The sequence below is a fragment of the Geotrypetes seraphini genome, chromosome 3 (assembly GCF_902459505.1).
Source record: "Geotrypetes seraphini chromosome 3, aGeoSer1.1, whole genome shotgun sequence".
Taxonomy (NCBI): Eukaryota; Metazoa; Chordata; class Amphibia; order Gymnophiona; family Dermophiidae; genus Geotrypetes; species Geotrypetes seraphini.
In genome coordinates this window covers 17,213,462-17,230,799 of record NC_047086.1, presented here as the reverse complement: position 1 = coordinate 17,230,799, position 17,338 = coordinate 17,213,462, and the positions used below count along the sequence as shown (strand labels likewise).

At 47.0% G+C, this 17,338-nt stretch overlaps 1 protein-coding gene across 1 annotated transcript in view; it reads left to right on the top strand.

The window, feature by feature from the left end:
- Nucleotides 1–16,341, top strand: part of GRIK2 (glutamate ionotropic receptor kainate type subunit 2) — a 1,206,237-nt gene extending 1,189,896 nt beyond the window's left edge. The window contains exon 16 of the mRNA XM_033936333.1: nucleotides 14,695–16,341. Within this exon, the coding sequence (XP_033792224.1) occupies nucleotides 14,695–14,859 (165 nt within the window). The 3' untranslated portion in view covers nucleotides 14,860–16,341. The remainder of the gene's footprint in view (nucleotides 1–14,694) is intronic.
- Nucleotides 16,342–17,338: the final 997 nt, after the last annotated feature.

Sequence of the window (17,338 nt, the reverse complement as noted above, 5' to 3'; positions counted from 1 at the left end):
CTGCCCCCTCCCCCATCTGTTTCAAAAATAATTCATCATATCCTAAAGAAAATTTCCTCCCTTCCCTATCCTCCTGCCTCACCACTGCATTAAAATCCCCTCCTCACACCACCCTCCTGGCCGTGTATAAATATGGTTTGATCCGGGAGATTAGAGCTTTACGCTCCCACTTCCTCTGAGGATCGTAGATGTTCACCAACCTTACCTCCTCTCCCTCCCCCTTACATCCAATATCTGCCCCCTCCTCCCACCCAATTCCACCACCCTACACACTTCCACCGCCCTGGAGTTAAACAGAATTGCCACCCCCCCCCCCATAAGGCTCCTGGGCTAATACCCAGAATGACGGCCCCCATTTCCAGTCCCTTTTAGCTTTCCACAATAAACTTGGGTGGTCAACCCTTGTTTCTTGCAACATAACATCCAATTTTTTGGAATCCAGGAACTCATAAACCAGAAACTGCTTTCTCTCCGTTCGGAGACTAGCAACATTCAAAGTTGCAATATTCAAACCGGGACCCCCCATCATGACACTAATTTAAATTTCTTCCCCCCCTCTCCGCTCCCCTCTTCCATTCCCCTCTTCACCACCACCCCTGACGGGACTGCCTCGCCCTCCGCCAGAATCAATTCTTCCCCAATTCCTTCTCTTCCCCTTCCTTAATCACATCCCTCCCCATCAGCAAAATGTCCCCTCCATCTACTTCCATACCCTCCTTCCCACCCACCTCTGTATTTAGAAAAGCCCCTCCCCCATCCCCTTCCTCTCCCACTTTCTCAACCCGCAACCTCTCCAGAATCACCACCGGGTATTCCTGCTGCCCTCCCTCCCAACCTTTTTTCCCTTTCCTCTTCTGGGACACCCCACCTCCATCCTCTTCCTCCTGTGCCAATACACTAAACCTATTAGTATCCTCAACCCTATCCCCCCTTCTTTTCCTCTGGTGCTTCCCCAACTTCTTACTACGTACCTTTTCCCATGTACCCTCATCCCCACCTCCACCCTCTCTCTCCCCCTCTGCTTCCAGCACCAGCCCTTCGCCCTGCCTCACCGTTTCCTGGATATCTTCCTGACCACCCTCCTGATCCCGTTCCTCCTCCTGGGCCCACTCCTGAGGTTCCTCCCCTCCCCCATCATTTTCCTCTCGCCACCTGTTATGTGCAGCCCTCGGACACTTGCTGAACGGGTGCCCCAGACATGCACACAAGTTGCACCGAATGAGGTCACACTCCTCCCCAATATGCCCCTTCCCTCCACATTTTACACACATCAGGGTAGGACACACCATACTTAGATGCCTAAACGATCCACATCGAAAACATACCCTGGGCTGCCCCTTGTAAAAACATTGGATGCACTCTCGCCCAATGTATGCCACTGGTGGAACATGCTGTATCACATTACCCACTTGACTTAGCTTCATGCTGGCCATCCATCCACCAGCCCAGACCCTACTCGGGTCCATGATCTTCACTAATGGAGTCCGAAGCACCCCATATCGATTCAACCCGTATGTCAGGTCTGAACTGTGGATGGACTCATTTCTCACCAACACTGTCACTTGCACAAGGTCAGGTTTACTCACCGGTATGGCTTTAAATTCTGCCCACTGCTCCCTCCCCCTCACCCCCTCATATTTTTCCCCAAATAACTCTAAACCCCTCTGTCTCTGAAAACTGATGTCATACTCTGGAACCATTACCGGGTGAATACAGGCATACAGGTCCTCAGGGATGAAGCCCAACCCCAGAACCATTCTCAACACCCTGTCCCTTGTTGGCATATTCCCCACCCCCACCCACTTCAACTGAACCACATTTCTTCTCTTGAAAATACCACCCTCTCTCCCTTTCCCGCTACCCCACCACCATTCCCATTCCCTCTACCATCCTCCCTCCTCCCCCCACTCTCCCCTTGCGCATTCCCCCTCCCCCGATTCCTACCCCCCTGCCCCAATCCCCCAGCCACTACATCTGCAAAAGATATTCCCCGTTTAACCCCTTTCCGGGCACCATGCCCACCACCACCAGATCCCCCACCCCCTCCCCCTCCCCCTCCCCAACACCCCCATTCACATCCATAGGGACCTGTCCTACTTCAAACTGCCCTGCATTCAGTTCTCTCAACTGCAGTTCTTTAGAACAAGGCAACACTTGCTTTGTCTCTTGCTGCCGTTGCTGCAGTGCAGTTCCATCACCGGCAACCTCCTCCTCCTGAGCTGTCCTCTGGAGTTTCTCTTGTTCCTGCAGATTCTCCTGCTCCGGACTCCACTCCACACCTTCCACCACACTGGAAACAGCAACCTGCTGTGCACTGCTCTCAGAGTTAGGTTGGTCCAGAGAACTCCTCCCATGGGCTGCATTTTGCCCCACTCTCATTAGCTGGGATTTTCCTTGCAGGAGGAACCCAGGTGTATGTAATCCCTGCCTGTTCTCAGTCACATTCAAACCACTTTCTTCTACCATTTCCTCCTCCATGAACTTCAGTATGTTACTTGGTAAGCTCTGCTCAGCTGCCAGCAGTTCCAAAGCCTCTCCTTCAGGTGCTTTAATTAAAGATTTTGATTGCTCAAACTCTGTCTCCAAGTATTTTCCTCTTTGTGTGTTTTTTTTCTTTCTGCGCTCCTTTGTCTGCCCCTCCTCCACTCCAGCTTCTAATTTGCTGTTCCCAGTTACTGCTTCTTTTTCTCCCCAGCTATAACAGTCCAAACTTTCCCTGTAGCATTTGTGGAGATTGCTTTCTCTACAACTGTTATGGAGGCTTGCTGTTCCTCCACTACTGGTCTGGGAGTTTGCTGTTGTACTGCAGTGCTGGGCGCTTGCTGTTCCTTTGTTACAGTTTCAGCCCTGGGTTCTGCTGCCCTTACCATCGGGTGTCCAGCCAGCCCAGCCATCCTCTCACGATTCCTATATATTTCTGCCATAGGGTTTGTACTGTCTTTTGTAATGGTTGTCATTTCAACCATGCAGTTCTCAACCTGCCTTTGCAAAAACTGTTGTTCCTTCTTATATTTCTTTTTCTGCTCCTCTGGAGCCAGCTTGCAAAGCGTGGCCACCATGCGCTGTTTCTTTTGCAGGTCTTGGAGCTTCCTCTCCAAGCCTGCCATTCCTTTAACTGTTAGTATGGCTCTTGTGGCCAAATCTAACTCCAACTCTCCCTCCTCTCCACTGAAAAGTTCCTCCTCTGATTCCAATGAATCTTCCACCACAGTAACTGCCTGGTTCTTCTGCCTGCCCACCTCCATCTCCAAAGCCCAGGCCCTGCCAGACCCCTGGGGTACCTTCTCTTTCCCTGGCTCCAATGCTAGGGAAGGAACCCCTCTTCCGGGAGCCCCGGGGGTCTGGCTTTCCTTGCCTCCTCCAGCCCGAAGGCCCAGGCTTCTCCTCATCATGTTCCAGCTTGTTCTCCATAGCAGGCCGTCCTGCCTGGGACTTCCCCTGGGAAGGGACCCCAGGCTTCATAGCTCTGCCTGGGGCACAGAGCTAGGCCCAGCTCCCACCTTCCACAGGCCTCTGGTTCCCAGTTGCAGCTCTCTCTTCAGCTCCTCTCACAACCAAAGTCACACACAGACTGGTTCCAACTACTGAAGTCTCTGTCAAAGCTTACTCCAGCCCATCTACACCCTCCACCAAATGGCCATATACAGACACAGACCGTGCAAGTCTGCCCAGTACTGGCCTTAGTTCTTCAATATTTACTATTCTTTTCTGATTAGAGATCCTCTGTGTTCATTCCACGCTTTTTTGAACTCCGTCATCATTTTCATGTCCACCATCTCTCTTGGGAGCATTCCAGGTATATCCACCACCCTCTCTGTAAAGAAGAATTTCCTAACATTGCCTTTGAATCTACCACCCTCAACCGCAAATTATGTCCTCTGGTTTTACCAATTTCCTTTCCTTGGAAAAGATTTTGTTCTTTTTTTTTTTAAATAAATTCTTTATTCATTTTCACAAATTACATTAAGTATTAATATTTTCATTCACAGTAACAATAAGTCCATCACTTATAAACAATCATTGGTTCTACGTTAATACCTTTCAAGTATTTGAACGTCTGAATCATATCTCCCCTGTCCCTCCTTTCCTCTAGAGGAAAGGAGGGACAGGGGAGATATGATTCAGACGTTCAAATACTTCCAGTCTCTCCTCATATGACTTTTGTCGCAAACCTATCATTTTCGTCGCCCTCCTCTGGACTGCTTCAAGCCTTTTTGTATCCTTCACCAGATACGGTCTCCAAAACTCAGCACAATACTCCAAGTGGGGCCTCACTAACGATCTGTACAGGGGCATCAACACCTTCATTCTTCTATTAGTTACACATCTCTTTATACAGCCCAGCATCCTTCTGGCAGCAGCCAAGACCTTGTTGCACTGTTTTTTCGCCTTTAGATCTTCGGACACTATCACTCCAAAATCCCTCTCCCCGTCCGTGCATATCAGCCTCTCCCCTCCCAGCATATATGGCTCCTTCCAATTATTAATCCCCAAATGCATTACTCTGCATTTCTTTGCATTGAATTTTAGTTGCCAGACATTAGACCATTCTGCTTTTGTAGATCCTTTTTCGTGTTTTCCACTCCCTCCTCGGTGTCTACTCTGTTACAAATCTCGGTTTGATCAGCAAAATGGCAAATCTTTCCTTCTAACCCTTCAGCAATGTTACTCATAAACATATTGAACAGGATCGGCCCCCAGCACCGAACCCTGAGGGACTCCACTACTCACTTTTCCTTCCTCCGAGCGACTTCCAATAACCACCACCCTCTGGCGTCTGTCCGTCAACCAGTTTCTAATCCAGTTCTCCACTTTGGGTCCTAACTTCAGCCCTTCAAGTTTGTTCACGAGCCTCCTATGAGGAACCGTGTCTAAGTAAATTACATCTAGCATATGTCCTCGATCCAGCTCTCAGTTGCCAGTTGTCTAAGATATGTTACCTTTTTACATATTGATACTAGTCTCAAGCTTTTAGAGAATGACAGGGGGACAAAGTTTGTCCCTGTCCCCATTCCTGCCCCTTCCCCAGTGGCTCTGTCCCCATTCCTGCCCCGCGGGTACCCATCCCCGTATTATTCTCTAATTCAGAGCAGTGCTGCCCTCGACCCTGCGTCTTCTTTTTTTTTTTTTTTTACTTTTTGCTTAATGCAGTTTCATTGGTTGAGCAGGCAGCAGACAGAAGCTACTCGACCAATCAGATTCAGAGCAATGCTGCCAGGGCCTTCAAGGGACGGATGAATCCCCCCATCCCTCAGCCTTGCTTCTGCGCTTTTTAAACTTTTTAATTGATGCAGTTTGGTTGAGCTGATCAAATGGCATCATTGATATTACAACTTTATAAAGAGGCCCTTTTGGAGAGAGAGGGAGCGAGATCGATATTTAGATCTACATAGATTGAAGACTTTTTCCTTGTGACATTTGACACACTAAAGTGTGGTCAAATTGTAGAAACAGCTTTCGTTCATACATCCCCCAGTGTTTGATTTTGTTGTGCTTAATCCACTTCAAGGGGTCTTAGGTTAGAATAATTTTTTTCTTTCATCACGTCTGGACCTTGGCTGTCACGTGTTTACCCGTAACCCCCCACCCCACCCCACCCCTAGGTGTGCAGATGCTATGTAGTTATATACAGATGGAATAAACTACTGACGGGGCTTAGTTTATAATAAATAAGGCAAGAACCTTCAGGCTAAAATGAGACTTGGAATTGCTGAGTTTTTCCTGCTGACCCACTGTGATCACCAGATGCCGGCAACCTCTTGCTCGAAGGATGCTAATAGCGGTTCTAATCTGGCTTTCCCAGTGAGGACGTCTGTGAACTGGGTATTAAAAGAGAGAAGATAGAGCGTTAAACATGGAGTGAAAGCGTGCAACAGGCATGCCGTTTACTCTTTCTCAATATGGCATCAGTTAGCAGGCCCAGTCATATTTGTACTGGGGATAATGTGGTTTTGTGATGCGGTATGAAAAGCTTCAGCAGCTCTGGCAATGTTTTCAAGTCAAACAACAGGTTTTGCATTAAAAAATGCACACGGAAATTCGTTGTTTTGGGGGTTTTTTTTCATTTCTGCAAAGAAGCAATTTTGCTTTTGCTTAACGCTAACAAGATCAGCAGTTTTTCTCTGTTAACATAAGAACATAAGAAACGCCTTCACCGGATCAGACCCTAGGTCCATCTAGTCCGGCGACCCGCACGCGCGGAGGCCAAGCCAGGTGCTCCCTGATGGAGACCTTGATTACCCGTATCCCTCAATGTGATTTGCAAGAAGGTGTGCATCCAACTTGCGCTTGAATCCCAGAATGGTAGTCTCCGTCACCACCTCCTCCGGGAGAGCATTCCAAGCGTCCACCACTCGCTGTGCGAAACAGAACTTCCTGACAGTTTCAGTCCATGACCTCTTGGTTCGTGTCACATTTGACAACGTGAATAACGATGTTTCTTGCTCTATTTTGTCAAATCCTTTTAGTATTTTAAAAGTCTCTATCATGTCCCCTCGCAGTCTCCTCTTTTCGAGGGTGAACAGTCCCAGTTTTCCAAGGCGTTCTTTGTAGCTCAAATTTTCCATTCCTTTCACTAGTTTCGTGGCTCGCCTCTGCACCCTCTCCAGCAGGGTTCTATCCTTCTTTAGGTATGGAGACCAGTGTTGGATGCAGTATTCCAAGTGTGGTCTGACCATTGCTCTGTAAAGCGGCATTATGAAGCCCGCTGATCTACTTGTGATCCCCTTCTATATCATGCCCAACAGAATTTTTCACCGAAATGCTTTTTGTTTCTAGCTTAGTCAAGAGGCATAGAACATAGAAACATAGAAAGATGACGGCAGAAAAGGGCTATAGCCCATCAAGTCTGCCCACTCTTCTGACCCACCCCATTAAGTCTGAGTGCTAATGACCTAGTTGCTTAACTCTACCCTCATAGGGATCCCACGTGGATGTTCCATTTATTCTTAAAGTCAAGCACGCTGATGGCCTTGATCCAGTGATCTACTACCCTTTCTGTGAAGAAATACTTCCTGGTGTCACCATTAAATTTCCCTCCTCTGAGTTTGAGTGGGTGCCCCTTGTGACCGAGGGTCCTTTGGGAAAGAAGATGTCGTCTTCCACCTCGACACGTCCTGTGATGTATTTATGTCTCAATCATGTCCCCCCTTTCCCTGCGTTCCTCTAGAGTGTAGAGCTGCAATTTGTTTAGTCTTTCTTCGTACGAGAGACCCTTGAGCCCGGAGATCATCCTAGTGGCCATCCGCTGAACCGACTCAACTCTAAACGCGTCTTTATGGTAATGTGGCCTCCAGAATTGCACACAGTATTCCGGAATATACCAGCGACATGAATGTTATTACTGTGAATTCATGTTTGTTGGGGGCCCTTTTGCAAAGCTATGGTAAGCACTGATGCATGCTTACTTCACTTAACCCTTTATTTGGCATTGTTGCTCAGAAGCAACATGTACCTTCTATGTAGGGTTACCAGACGTCCGGATTTAAAGGACATGTCCCGGCGTCCGGACGGATTTTCAAAACCCGGCATTTTGTACGGGTTTTGTAAAGCTGGTGAGATTGAGGCTGAATCTGCAGTGCATCAGCACATTGCACGGGTGTGATGTGATAACGTTGCACATATGCGCACATGCACGCGACATCGTGACGTCTCATCAGCATATGCATAGGCGCCAGAAAGGGGGGGGGGCACAGGGGCCATGGCCTCACCCCAAATTGCCATTTACTTTTATCCCTGGTGGTCCAGCAGTGCAGCGTGCAGGAGCGAGCTGTCCTTGCTCCTGCCCTGCTGCTAACCGGGCTTCGCGGCCGGTTTTCTTCTGCTGCTGAGCGTCAATACGCGGGAGTGCGATTTGGTGTTCCTGCTCAGCGCTCAGCGGCTTCTTTGACTGGCTTCCGCGAACTCTCGCCAGTCAAAGAAGCTGCTGAACACCGAGCAGGAACACCAAAGCGCGCTCCCGCTCATTGCCACAAAGACCGGGTTAGCAGCGGGGCAGGAGCGAGGAAAGCTCACTCCTGCTTGCTACATCACTTGGCCACCAGGCCAGAGGAGGTAGGAGGCCGGGGCTGGGTGCAGAGCCTGACAGGGAGAGGGGGCTAGGTGCAGTGCAAAACAGGGGGAGGGGTGAGGGGAGAAAGGTTCTAGGTGCAGTGCCTGAAGGGGGAAGGGGGCTGGGTGCAGAGTCTGGCAGGAGAGGGGTGGCTGGGTGCAGAGTTTGATGGGGGCAGCTGGGTGTAGAGTCTGGGAGGGGGTGGCTGGGTGCAGAGACTGGCAGGAGGAGGGGGTGGCTGGGTGCAGTGTCTGAATGGGGGGAGAAAGGGGCTAGGTGCAGTGCCTGACAGGGGAGAGAGGAGGCTAGGTGCAGAACCTGATAGGGGAGGGAGGGAGGAGGCTAGGTGCAGAACCTGATAGGGGAGGGAGGGAGGGAGGGGGATAGGTGCAGAGCCTGATAGGGGATGGAGGGCTAGATGCAGAGCCTGACAGAGTGGGGAAGGAAGGGGGCTGGGTGCAGAGCCTGATAGGGAGAGGCTAGATGCATGGAGTAGATTTTGAGAAGAAAGCAGAAAAATGGAAGAAAGTTGAATGTTAAAAGTTAATGCTAAAGACAGATGTATGGCAGAAAGTGAAGGAGAGAAAAACAGCAAATGGATAAGGTGGCCCTGGATACACAGTTAAGAGCATAGGCAGAAGGAAGTGCAGCCAGAGACTGGGATAAGATGGTTAGAAAAATAAAATCACCAGTCAATAAAGGTAGAGAAATGATTTTATTTTCAATTTAGTGATTGAATTGTGCCAGTTCTGAGAAATGACATCTGCTGTCTATATTTTGCACTGTTCAGGAAGAAATGCATTAGTTTCTATTTCTCTGGGGGTTGTACTGCATGCAGAGTCTTGAATCTTAGGGTTTGATTGTATATATTAGTACTTTTAGTTTGTGGTCCCGTATTTGCATAGGGGTTATCTGTGTTCTGGTAGAAATGAATGTTGAGAAGGATACGTACAGTGTGCTTTGTGTAGTTTAATTTTGTAGTTAACCATTATATATTGTTAATAAGATTATATTGTGTGTATATATGAAAAATGAATGGAAAAATGGTATTACAATTAGTACTATTATGGAGTGGGGTCTGGGGCAGAGGTTGCGGGGGCCCCCCCAAACAAAAAAGCGTCCCGCTGCCTATGAGCGCATGCACAGATGCACTCCAGCCCCTGGCCCAAAGTGCCGAGGTTTGTGTGGGGCTGGGTTTGGGGGGCGTAACTGGGCAGGGATGGGGGCCAGAGTGGAGCAGACCTAGGGGGCGGAATGGGGCGGGGCCAAACGTCTTCTTTTACCAGATGGAAGATCTGGTAACCCTACTTCTTTGGCTCTTATGGGAGATCTGAATCTCCAAATGCCTGTCACTTGGCACTGTTGCTCTCGTTCAACATCAAGTTACATAAACAACCATTTCAACATCTGCCAATTAAAGGGTTAACATGGCATACCGTGGGGCATGCCGAGGTATTTCACAGTAACTTATGCATTGCATGGATGTCCAAATTCCAGGTTTATAAGGACAGGATATGCAACAATGCATAATGTCCATCTAGCAAGGGGGAATGCTCTTGTCTGTGGATGCTAGGGACAGCCCAAAATCTGGATGTCCAACTGCGTTTACAGAAGAGGAAGAGATGTCCATGTCCAAAAAGGAGGACATCCATATTTAGACTGCATACAAGCATATCCACGCATGGGCATAGCCACAGGAGAGCCTGGATGGGCAGGGGCCTACCCACATAGGCTCAGCCTCACCCAAATGTTGCACTGGGAGGAGAAGGAGGAATGTACAGAAATGTCTCCCTATCTCTGTCTTCTTCAGCTACACCTAGCCCTCCATTCTGTATTGTCTCCCCCTCACCCCTCTCCACAAACCTCTGGTTCTCCTTGCACCAAGCTGAAAAAACTGCCGGCCTTGGCTGTGATTCAGGGATGTCGCCCGCGGCTCCCCTTCCTGCTTTCTGTCTGCCGCGGTCCACCCGAGCAGAAACAGGAAGTTGCGTCATTGAGAAAGACCAAGCAGACACGGAAAACAGGAAGGGGAGCCATGGGCAACGTCGCTGAATTATTGCCAAGGCCGGCAATTTTTTAAGCTTGGTGGCATCAGACCAAACAGGAGAGGCAAGAAGGGTGAGAGCCTTGGGGCCGGGCCGTGAGAAGGGGAAGTTCCCAGACCATGACTTCAAGGCCATCAAATTTCAATGGTGAATTGCAACACAGCTGCCCACAGAGTCTATTGCTCATGTTCTTTGCAAGGCTCTGCCATTCCCAGTCCTCCCCCCTCTTCTCCAATAGGGAGTGAGAGTGTGGCACAGTGGTTAAAGCTACAGTCTCAGTACTCTGAGGTAGTGGGTTCAAACCCACATTGTCCCTTGTGACCCTGGGCAAGTCAATCCCCCCATTGCCTTCGGTACATTAGATAGATTGTAAGCCTGCAGGGACAGGGACAAAACGATTTACTCGGTAGTTGCACCTACTCTATGGAACTTTCTCCCCGTAGTCCAATCTTCAAAACTTTTCTCTTCAAAGACACGTATGAGATCTAGACAAAGGGCACATCCCAGACTACCCCACTCTCCGTAATGTTTTTCCCTCTGCCATTTCATTTTTATTCTTAGCAATGTAACCCTACCCATTATCCTTTTGTATCATGTTTAGTCAATAGAATCTTTTGGCATGTATGGCACTACCCCTTTTTGTATTTTTAAATAATTTTCAGAATTTGAATGATGTAAACCGCTTTAGAATTTAAAGCAGTATATCAAGCCATAATAAAACTTGACACTTGAAGCAGGGAAAAAAAATGCTTGAGGACCTGAATAAATTCATGTAAACCATTCTGAGCTCCCCTGGGAGAACGGTATAGAAAAGTTAATAAATAAATAGTGTGCAAAGTTTCAGCCTCTGATCACCAGAGCTGGTATTGTGACATCATAATGCCTCATTCCACCAATGCCTAAGAACCAACCTCATCAGTGATGTCACAATAGCTTGATTGTTCTATACTTGGCTCACCTTTAATACACTTCAATTTCTAGAGTGGTGCAGTGGTTAAAACTACAGCCTCTGCACCATGAGGTTGTGGGTTCAAACCCACGCTGCACCTTGTGACCCTGGGCAAGTCACTTAATCCCCCCATTGCCCCAGGCCCATTAGATAGATTGTGAGACACCAGGACAGACAGGGAAAAATGCTTCAGGACCTGAATAAATTCATGTAAACCATTCTGAGCTCCCCTGGGAGAACGGTATAGAAAAGTTAATAAATAAATAGTGTGCAAAGTTTCAGCCTCTGATCACCAGAGCTGGTATTGTGACATCATAATGCCTCATTCCACCAATGCCTAAGAACCAACCTCATCAGTGATGTCACAATAGCTTGATTGTTCTATACTTGGCTCACCTTTAATACACTTCAATTTCTAGAGTGGTGCAGTGGTTAAAACTACAGCCTCTGCACCATGAGGTTGTGGGTTCAAACCCACGCTGCACCTTGTGACCCTGGGCAAGTCACTTAATCCCCCCATTGCCCCAGGCCCATTAGATAGATTGTGAGACACCAGGACAGACAGGGAAAAATGCTTCAGGACCTGAATAAATTCATGTAAACCATTCTGAGCTCCCCTGGGAGAACGGTATAGAAAAGTTAATAAATAAATAGTGTGTAAAATTTCAGCCTCTGATCATCAGAGCTGGTATTGTGACATCATAATGCCTCATTCCACCAATGCCTAAGAGCCAACCTCATCAGTGATGTCACAATAGCTTGATTGTTCTATACTTGGCTCACCTTTAATACACTTCAATTTCTAGAGTGGTGCAGTGGTTAAAGCTACAGCCTCTGCACCATGAGGTTGTGGGTTCAAACCCACGCTGCACCTTGTGACCCTGGGCAAGTCACTTAATCCCCCCATTGCCCCAGGCCCATTAGATAGATTGTGAGACACCAGGACAGACAGGGAAAAATGCTTGAGGACCTGAATAAATTCATGTAAACCTTTCTGAGCTCCCCTGGGAGAACGGTAAAGAAAAGTGAATAAATAAATAGTGTGCAAAGTTTCAGCCTCTGATCACCAGAGCTGGTATTGTGACATCATAATGCCTCATTCCACCAATGCCTAAGAGCCAACCTCATCAGTGATGTCACAATAGCTTGATTGTTCTATACTTGGCTCACCTTTAATACACTTCAATTTCTAGAGTGGTGCAGTGGTTAAAACTACAGCCTCTGCACCATGAGGTTGTGGGTTCAAACCCACGCTGCACCTTGTGACCCTGGGCAAGTCACTTAATCCCCCCATTGCCCCAGGCCCATTAGATAGATTGTGAGACACCAGGACTGACAGGGAAAAATGCTTGAGGACCTGAATAAATTCATGTAAACCATTCTGAGCTCCCCTGGGAGAACGGTATAGAAAAGTGAATAAATAAATAGTGTGCCTCTGATCACCAGAGCTGGTATTGTGACATCATAATGCCTCATTCCACCAATGCCTAAAAGCCAACCTCATCAGTTTCGCCATACCGAAATATCGCCAACCAAATCTCCAATCAACTGATTATGACCCCAGACTACAAAACATTCAGAAAAGAAATAAAGACCCTACTTTCCAAGAAATTCCTGCAAACGACTTAATACCGCTAGCTCCTTCCCACTTCCCAATACCTTCCCAATTCCCCAAAGCAACCTCATCCACTCTTTATCTCCTCTAGAAATGACCAGATATCTTCTTCTTGTAATACGTTTTTGTAATTCTTATTTAATCCACCTTGAACCGCAAGGCAATGGCGGAATAGAAATCTCTAATGTAATGTAATCAGTGATGTCACAATGGCTGGATTGTCCTATACTTGGCTCACTTTTACTACACTATGATTTCTAGAGCGGCATAGTGGTTAAAGGTAAATCCTCCGCAGTCTGAGGTTGTGGGTTCAAACCCTGTGCTGCTCTTTTTGACCCTGGGCAAGTCACTTAATCCCCCCACTGCCCGGGGCACATTAGATAAATTGTGAGCCCACCAGGACAGACAGGAAAAATGCTTGAGGACCTGAATAAATTCATGTAAACCATTCTGAGCTCTCTTGGGAGAAGAGTCCAGAAAATTGAATAAATAAATATCAGAAGGGGTGGGATTGAGACTGGATGAGCTCATGAACATGAGGTTACGATTCACCATTAAACTTTTACGGTGCTAGGAGAATCAAAGGTTTGGAGAGGAGAGAGGGGAAGACGATAGAGCATGGAGGGCTAACTGGGTCAAGACGGAGATGCCAGATGGCACGTGGGTGGAAAGGACAGCGAGAGGGAGAAGCTGGATTGAGGCTTTAGAGGCCAGAAAGACAAGGAGGCTGCGGAGAGGGGGACAACTGGCAGATGGTAGGGATGGGAGAAGGGTGGGACTGGCAACTGGGGAGGTTAAGTTGGGAGTAGGGAAGTGATATGGGGACAAGGTTCAGCTGTTGGGGCTGGGAGCTGATACAGCAACTGGGATTGGGAGAAGGGGTCAGATGTTGGTATGTGGTAGTGGAGGAATGAGGCCGATTCAGGGAGTGTAGAGGTGATCGCCCCCCTTTTTGGCTGCCATCCTATGTTTGTCGTGCAATACTCATCATGCTGTGACGCACTGCGCCATGTTTGTCACGTTATATTTTACCAGGATTTATTATGCATGTAAACTTGGAACCCGTTCTGAGCTCTCCCGGGAGGATGGGAAACAAAACCAAATACCGGTAAAAAATAGCAGCGCCTAATCAGTGTTAGGCATTGGTAGGTATTGAAACCTTAGGCGCACTCCATTTATGCCAGGGTTTCCTTGGCCTAAATGAGTGTGCTTAAGTCAAACATGCCCAAGATCTGCCCACAATCCATCCCTAACCAAGCCTACTTTCCAGTAGGCGCCTTGGAGTAGACGCCTACCTTGTTGTGGTAGGCACCTACCGCATTAAGCACCTACTAATGAATTGTTTAATTGCTTTTTAAAGGTGCTTTTCAATTAATGGCACCAATTAAGTCTAATTAACTAACGTAGGCGCCTGCAGTGGCGTAATAAGGGGTGTGTGGAGGGGTGGTCCGCCGCGGGCACAGTCTTCCTTGGGGCGCAGGCATCCCTCCTGCTCTCTTCCCCCTCCCACTCCTCCCCCTGCCGCATGCATGCCCCTTTCCCCCGTACTTTTTTTTTTACTTCGGCGCCTTCGGTACGCTCTCTCTGACGGCACTTCCGGGACCCTACAACGAGAGAGCGCGGAAGCCGACACGAGCAGCCAGTTCGTGGCTGCTCGCGCCGAAGAGGAAAAGAGAAGGCGAAGGGGCGCATGCACACGGTAGGGGGCAGGGAGAGAGGCGCCATCGCTCACCCCCATTACGTCACTAGACACCTAAATCAGCTAGGTATGCCAATCTCAAATCTTAACTTCAGGTACCTTGTGTGTTAATGTGAGTGACTGGATTGTCGAATTGACCTGAAAATGTGTATCGGCAAACATGATTTTGCAGCTATATAATTTTAGTGACAAGGTGACATTTTCAAATATCTATAACAAGGCAAATTTATACCTATGCTAAGTAAACAGGCTGTGACCAAGCATAAAATTGGCTCTGATGTCTAGGAATACTATTGAACTTTTGCTTACAATTTTCTTTCTTAAATTTCCCCCCAGAGGTCCTTCTGCAGTGCCATATTAGAAGAACTGAGGATGTCCCTGAAGTGTCAGCGGCGACTAAAGCATAAACCCCAGCCCCCTGTCATTGTTAAAACGGAAGAAGTGATCAACATGCACACGTTTAACGACAGAAGATTGCCCGGTAAAGAAACCATGGCATAGAGCTGGGAAGAAGACCACCCCAAGCACAAACTGTCATCCTCTTTTATTTTCTTTCTCTCCGAGCAACTTTGCGAGAATGTTTCCTGTGGAAATATGCAACCTGAGCAAAATTAAAAATGAGTTACCTCATGTCGCTCTGTCTAGGAACTTGTGACTCTCTGATTGAAGCAGTTACAATGGCCAAACTCAAGTCACAAGCATCATGGATGAACCAAGTTAACGTAGAATTACAATGTTCTTCATGGGTTTCACCATTCTTCTGAATGATTGTTGCTGTACATGTGAGATTATTATTATTATTTTCTTTTCTTTGTGACTGAGTCTAAATGCAGTCTCAGTGTGGAAAGTAGCTCAGTTGATGCCTGGAGGTACAAACCTCTGAAAGAGATCGTGAAAAAGGAGCTTAGTGTTTATGACATCATTTGAAACCTGAAATATGCGTCGGCATAATTCACAAAAGAGGTGCTAGCTCTGCTAGCGTGAGTCTACAGGGACAAACTGCAAACAAGCACTGTGAGAAACGCTTGCACAAGGAGAGTGAATCTAGACATTAAGATTTGGAAAATGAGAATTAAAAAACAAACAAACAAAAAAAATGGATCAATAGGAATCCTCATCCAGATGTTGGACATCTGGGTTCCCAATGTCATTGTCACTAGCTTAAGGCAATTGTAGTTTGGTGATGTTCACCTAGGCGGGGACATTCACAACTGAAAATTGTAATGTGTGCTCGGTTCTTGGGGGAATGACGGCGCAGCAGATTTTGAGTTCAGGAAACACGTTGATAACAACGTAAGCAGTTGCTTCATTCTGGCCCTGTGAAAACCAGGTAGGTGAATAGGACTATATGGTCCACTGAAGCCCTGTTTCTGCTACCAATCGAACTCAACTGTACCCGGGTACTTCTCTCCCCATTCGGATGGGATTGACCAGCTACAAACGCTTTCTATTTGAAGAACGTTGAGTGGACTGCATTTATTGACACAGTCACCATGTTGAAAACAACCTGATCCTGGAGCAGAATTATTATTATTTTTTTTTTCAAAAAAAAAAAAAAAAGAGAATATGTTCAGGTTTATTTGTGGAAATGAGAGATTTCTATGAAAATAGCTTTTGTATGGAAATTTTTGTAATACTTTTTATCAACAAAACGAGAACTTCTGTTCATGTCCGGGGTGTGATGCCAAGCATGCCTGGTAGTGCGTGAGTGCCACCAACGTTTGGTGAAAATTATTTTTATCGAGTACAAGGAATCTTAGAAGAGAAATATTTTCAAGTTAGATAATAATAAAAAATCTAGGTGCACTACCAACACTGCTTACCATGCTACACCCTGATTATTGCTAGACTGAGATCATGCCGTAACGAACAATTGTGAGTAAATGGTAAGACACACGGGCCTCTTGACCACATTGTGATATAAGTTGAAGTGCATACAGTTTGCTGTTTGAATCCAATCCAATGCACAAAATTAAAAAAAAAAAACCCAACACATTAAAAATACATTTGGTGGTTTTGTTGTCGTGTTTTATTTTATTCTGCTTAAAATGATTGAATATTAGCACTCGCTAACATATTATACTTTTTTTTTTTTTGTGCCGGTGCAACAAAGGGGATCTAGAAACAGCTTTAAGTTCTGAATCTGTTTCAAGGACGCCATCATTTTATTTTTTTTTATAATTGAAATTTTTATTAATAAAGAAAATGCACAAGAGAGCAAGGCAGTACACATCACAAGCGAAAACAAAGGCAATCAATAATCAGGCTCTCAAGAACAAAATAAGAAAAACAATGATGTACAATAAAATATGCAAAAATACAGAATCAACAACGTCCCAAGCCCTTCCACCCCCCCACCCCCGGTGACAAGCCCAGACTCCCACTCCAACAGTGGACAGGAAAGGTTCAAAGAACAATAAGTAAAGAAAAAGGTACCCCGAAAGGAAAGCATAGACCAAATAGACTCACCCCCCACAGCAGATGTCCCACAGAAGTCAAGTAAGGGAGCGAAAATTCCTCCATATATGAGCAAAGCTATGGCGGAGCCCATGCTGAGCCACTGTAAGGCGGTACTAGAGTTGCCACTGGTGCAACTTCAATTCCACCTCCTGCCATGATGGAGGTACCGGTTGCTTCCACCTAGAGGCCAAAAGCAAGCGGGCAGCAGTAAGAGCTAAAATGCAAAAGGTGGATTCTCCCCGTTCCAGGTCCAGCTCATGCCAAAACAACAAGGCATGACGCCAGTCCGCTGGAATCCTCTGCTGCAGAATGACAGAGATATGATCAAAAATTTCGATCCAATAATCCCGCACAATCCTACAGGACCACCACATATGAAGATATGAGCCCACTTCCCCACAACCCCTCCAACAGAGACCCCCACCCCCCCTCCCCATCTTGGCCAATATCAGGGGGGTATAATACCACCGGAGCAGAACCTTAAACCCATTTTCCACAATCAAAGTAGCAATACCAGAAG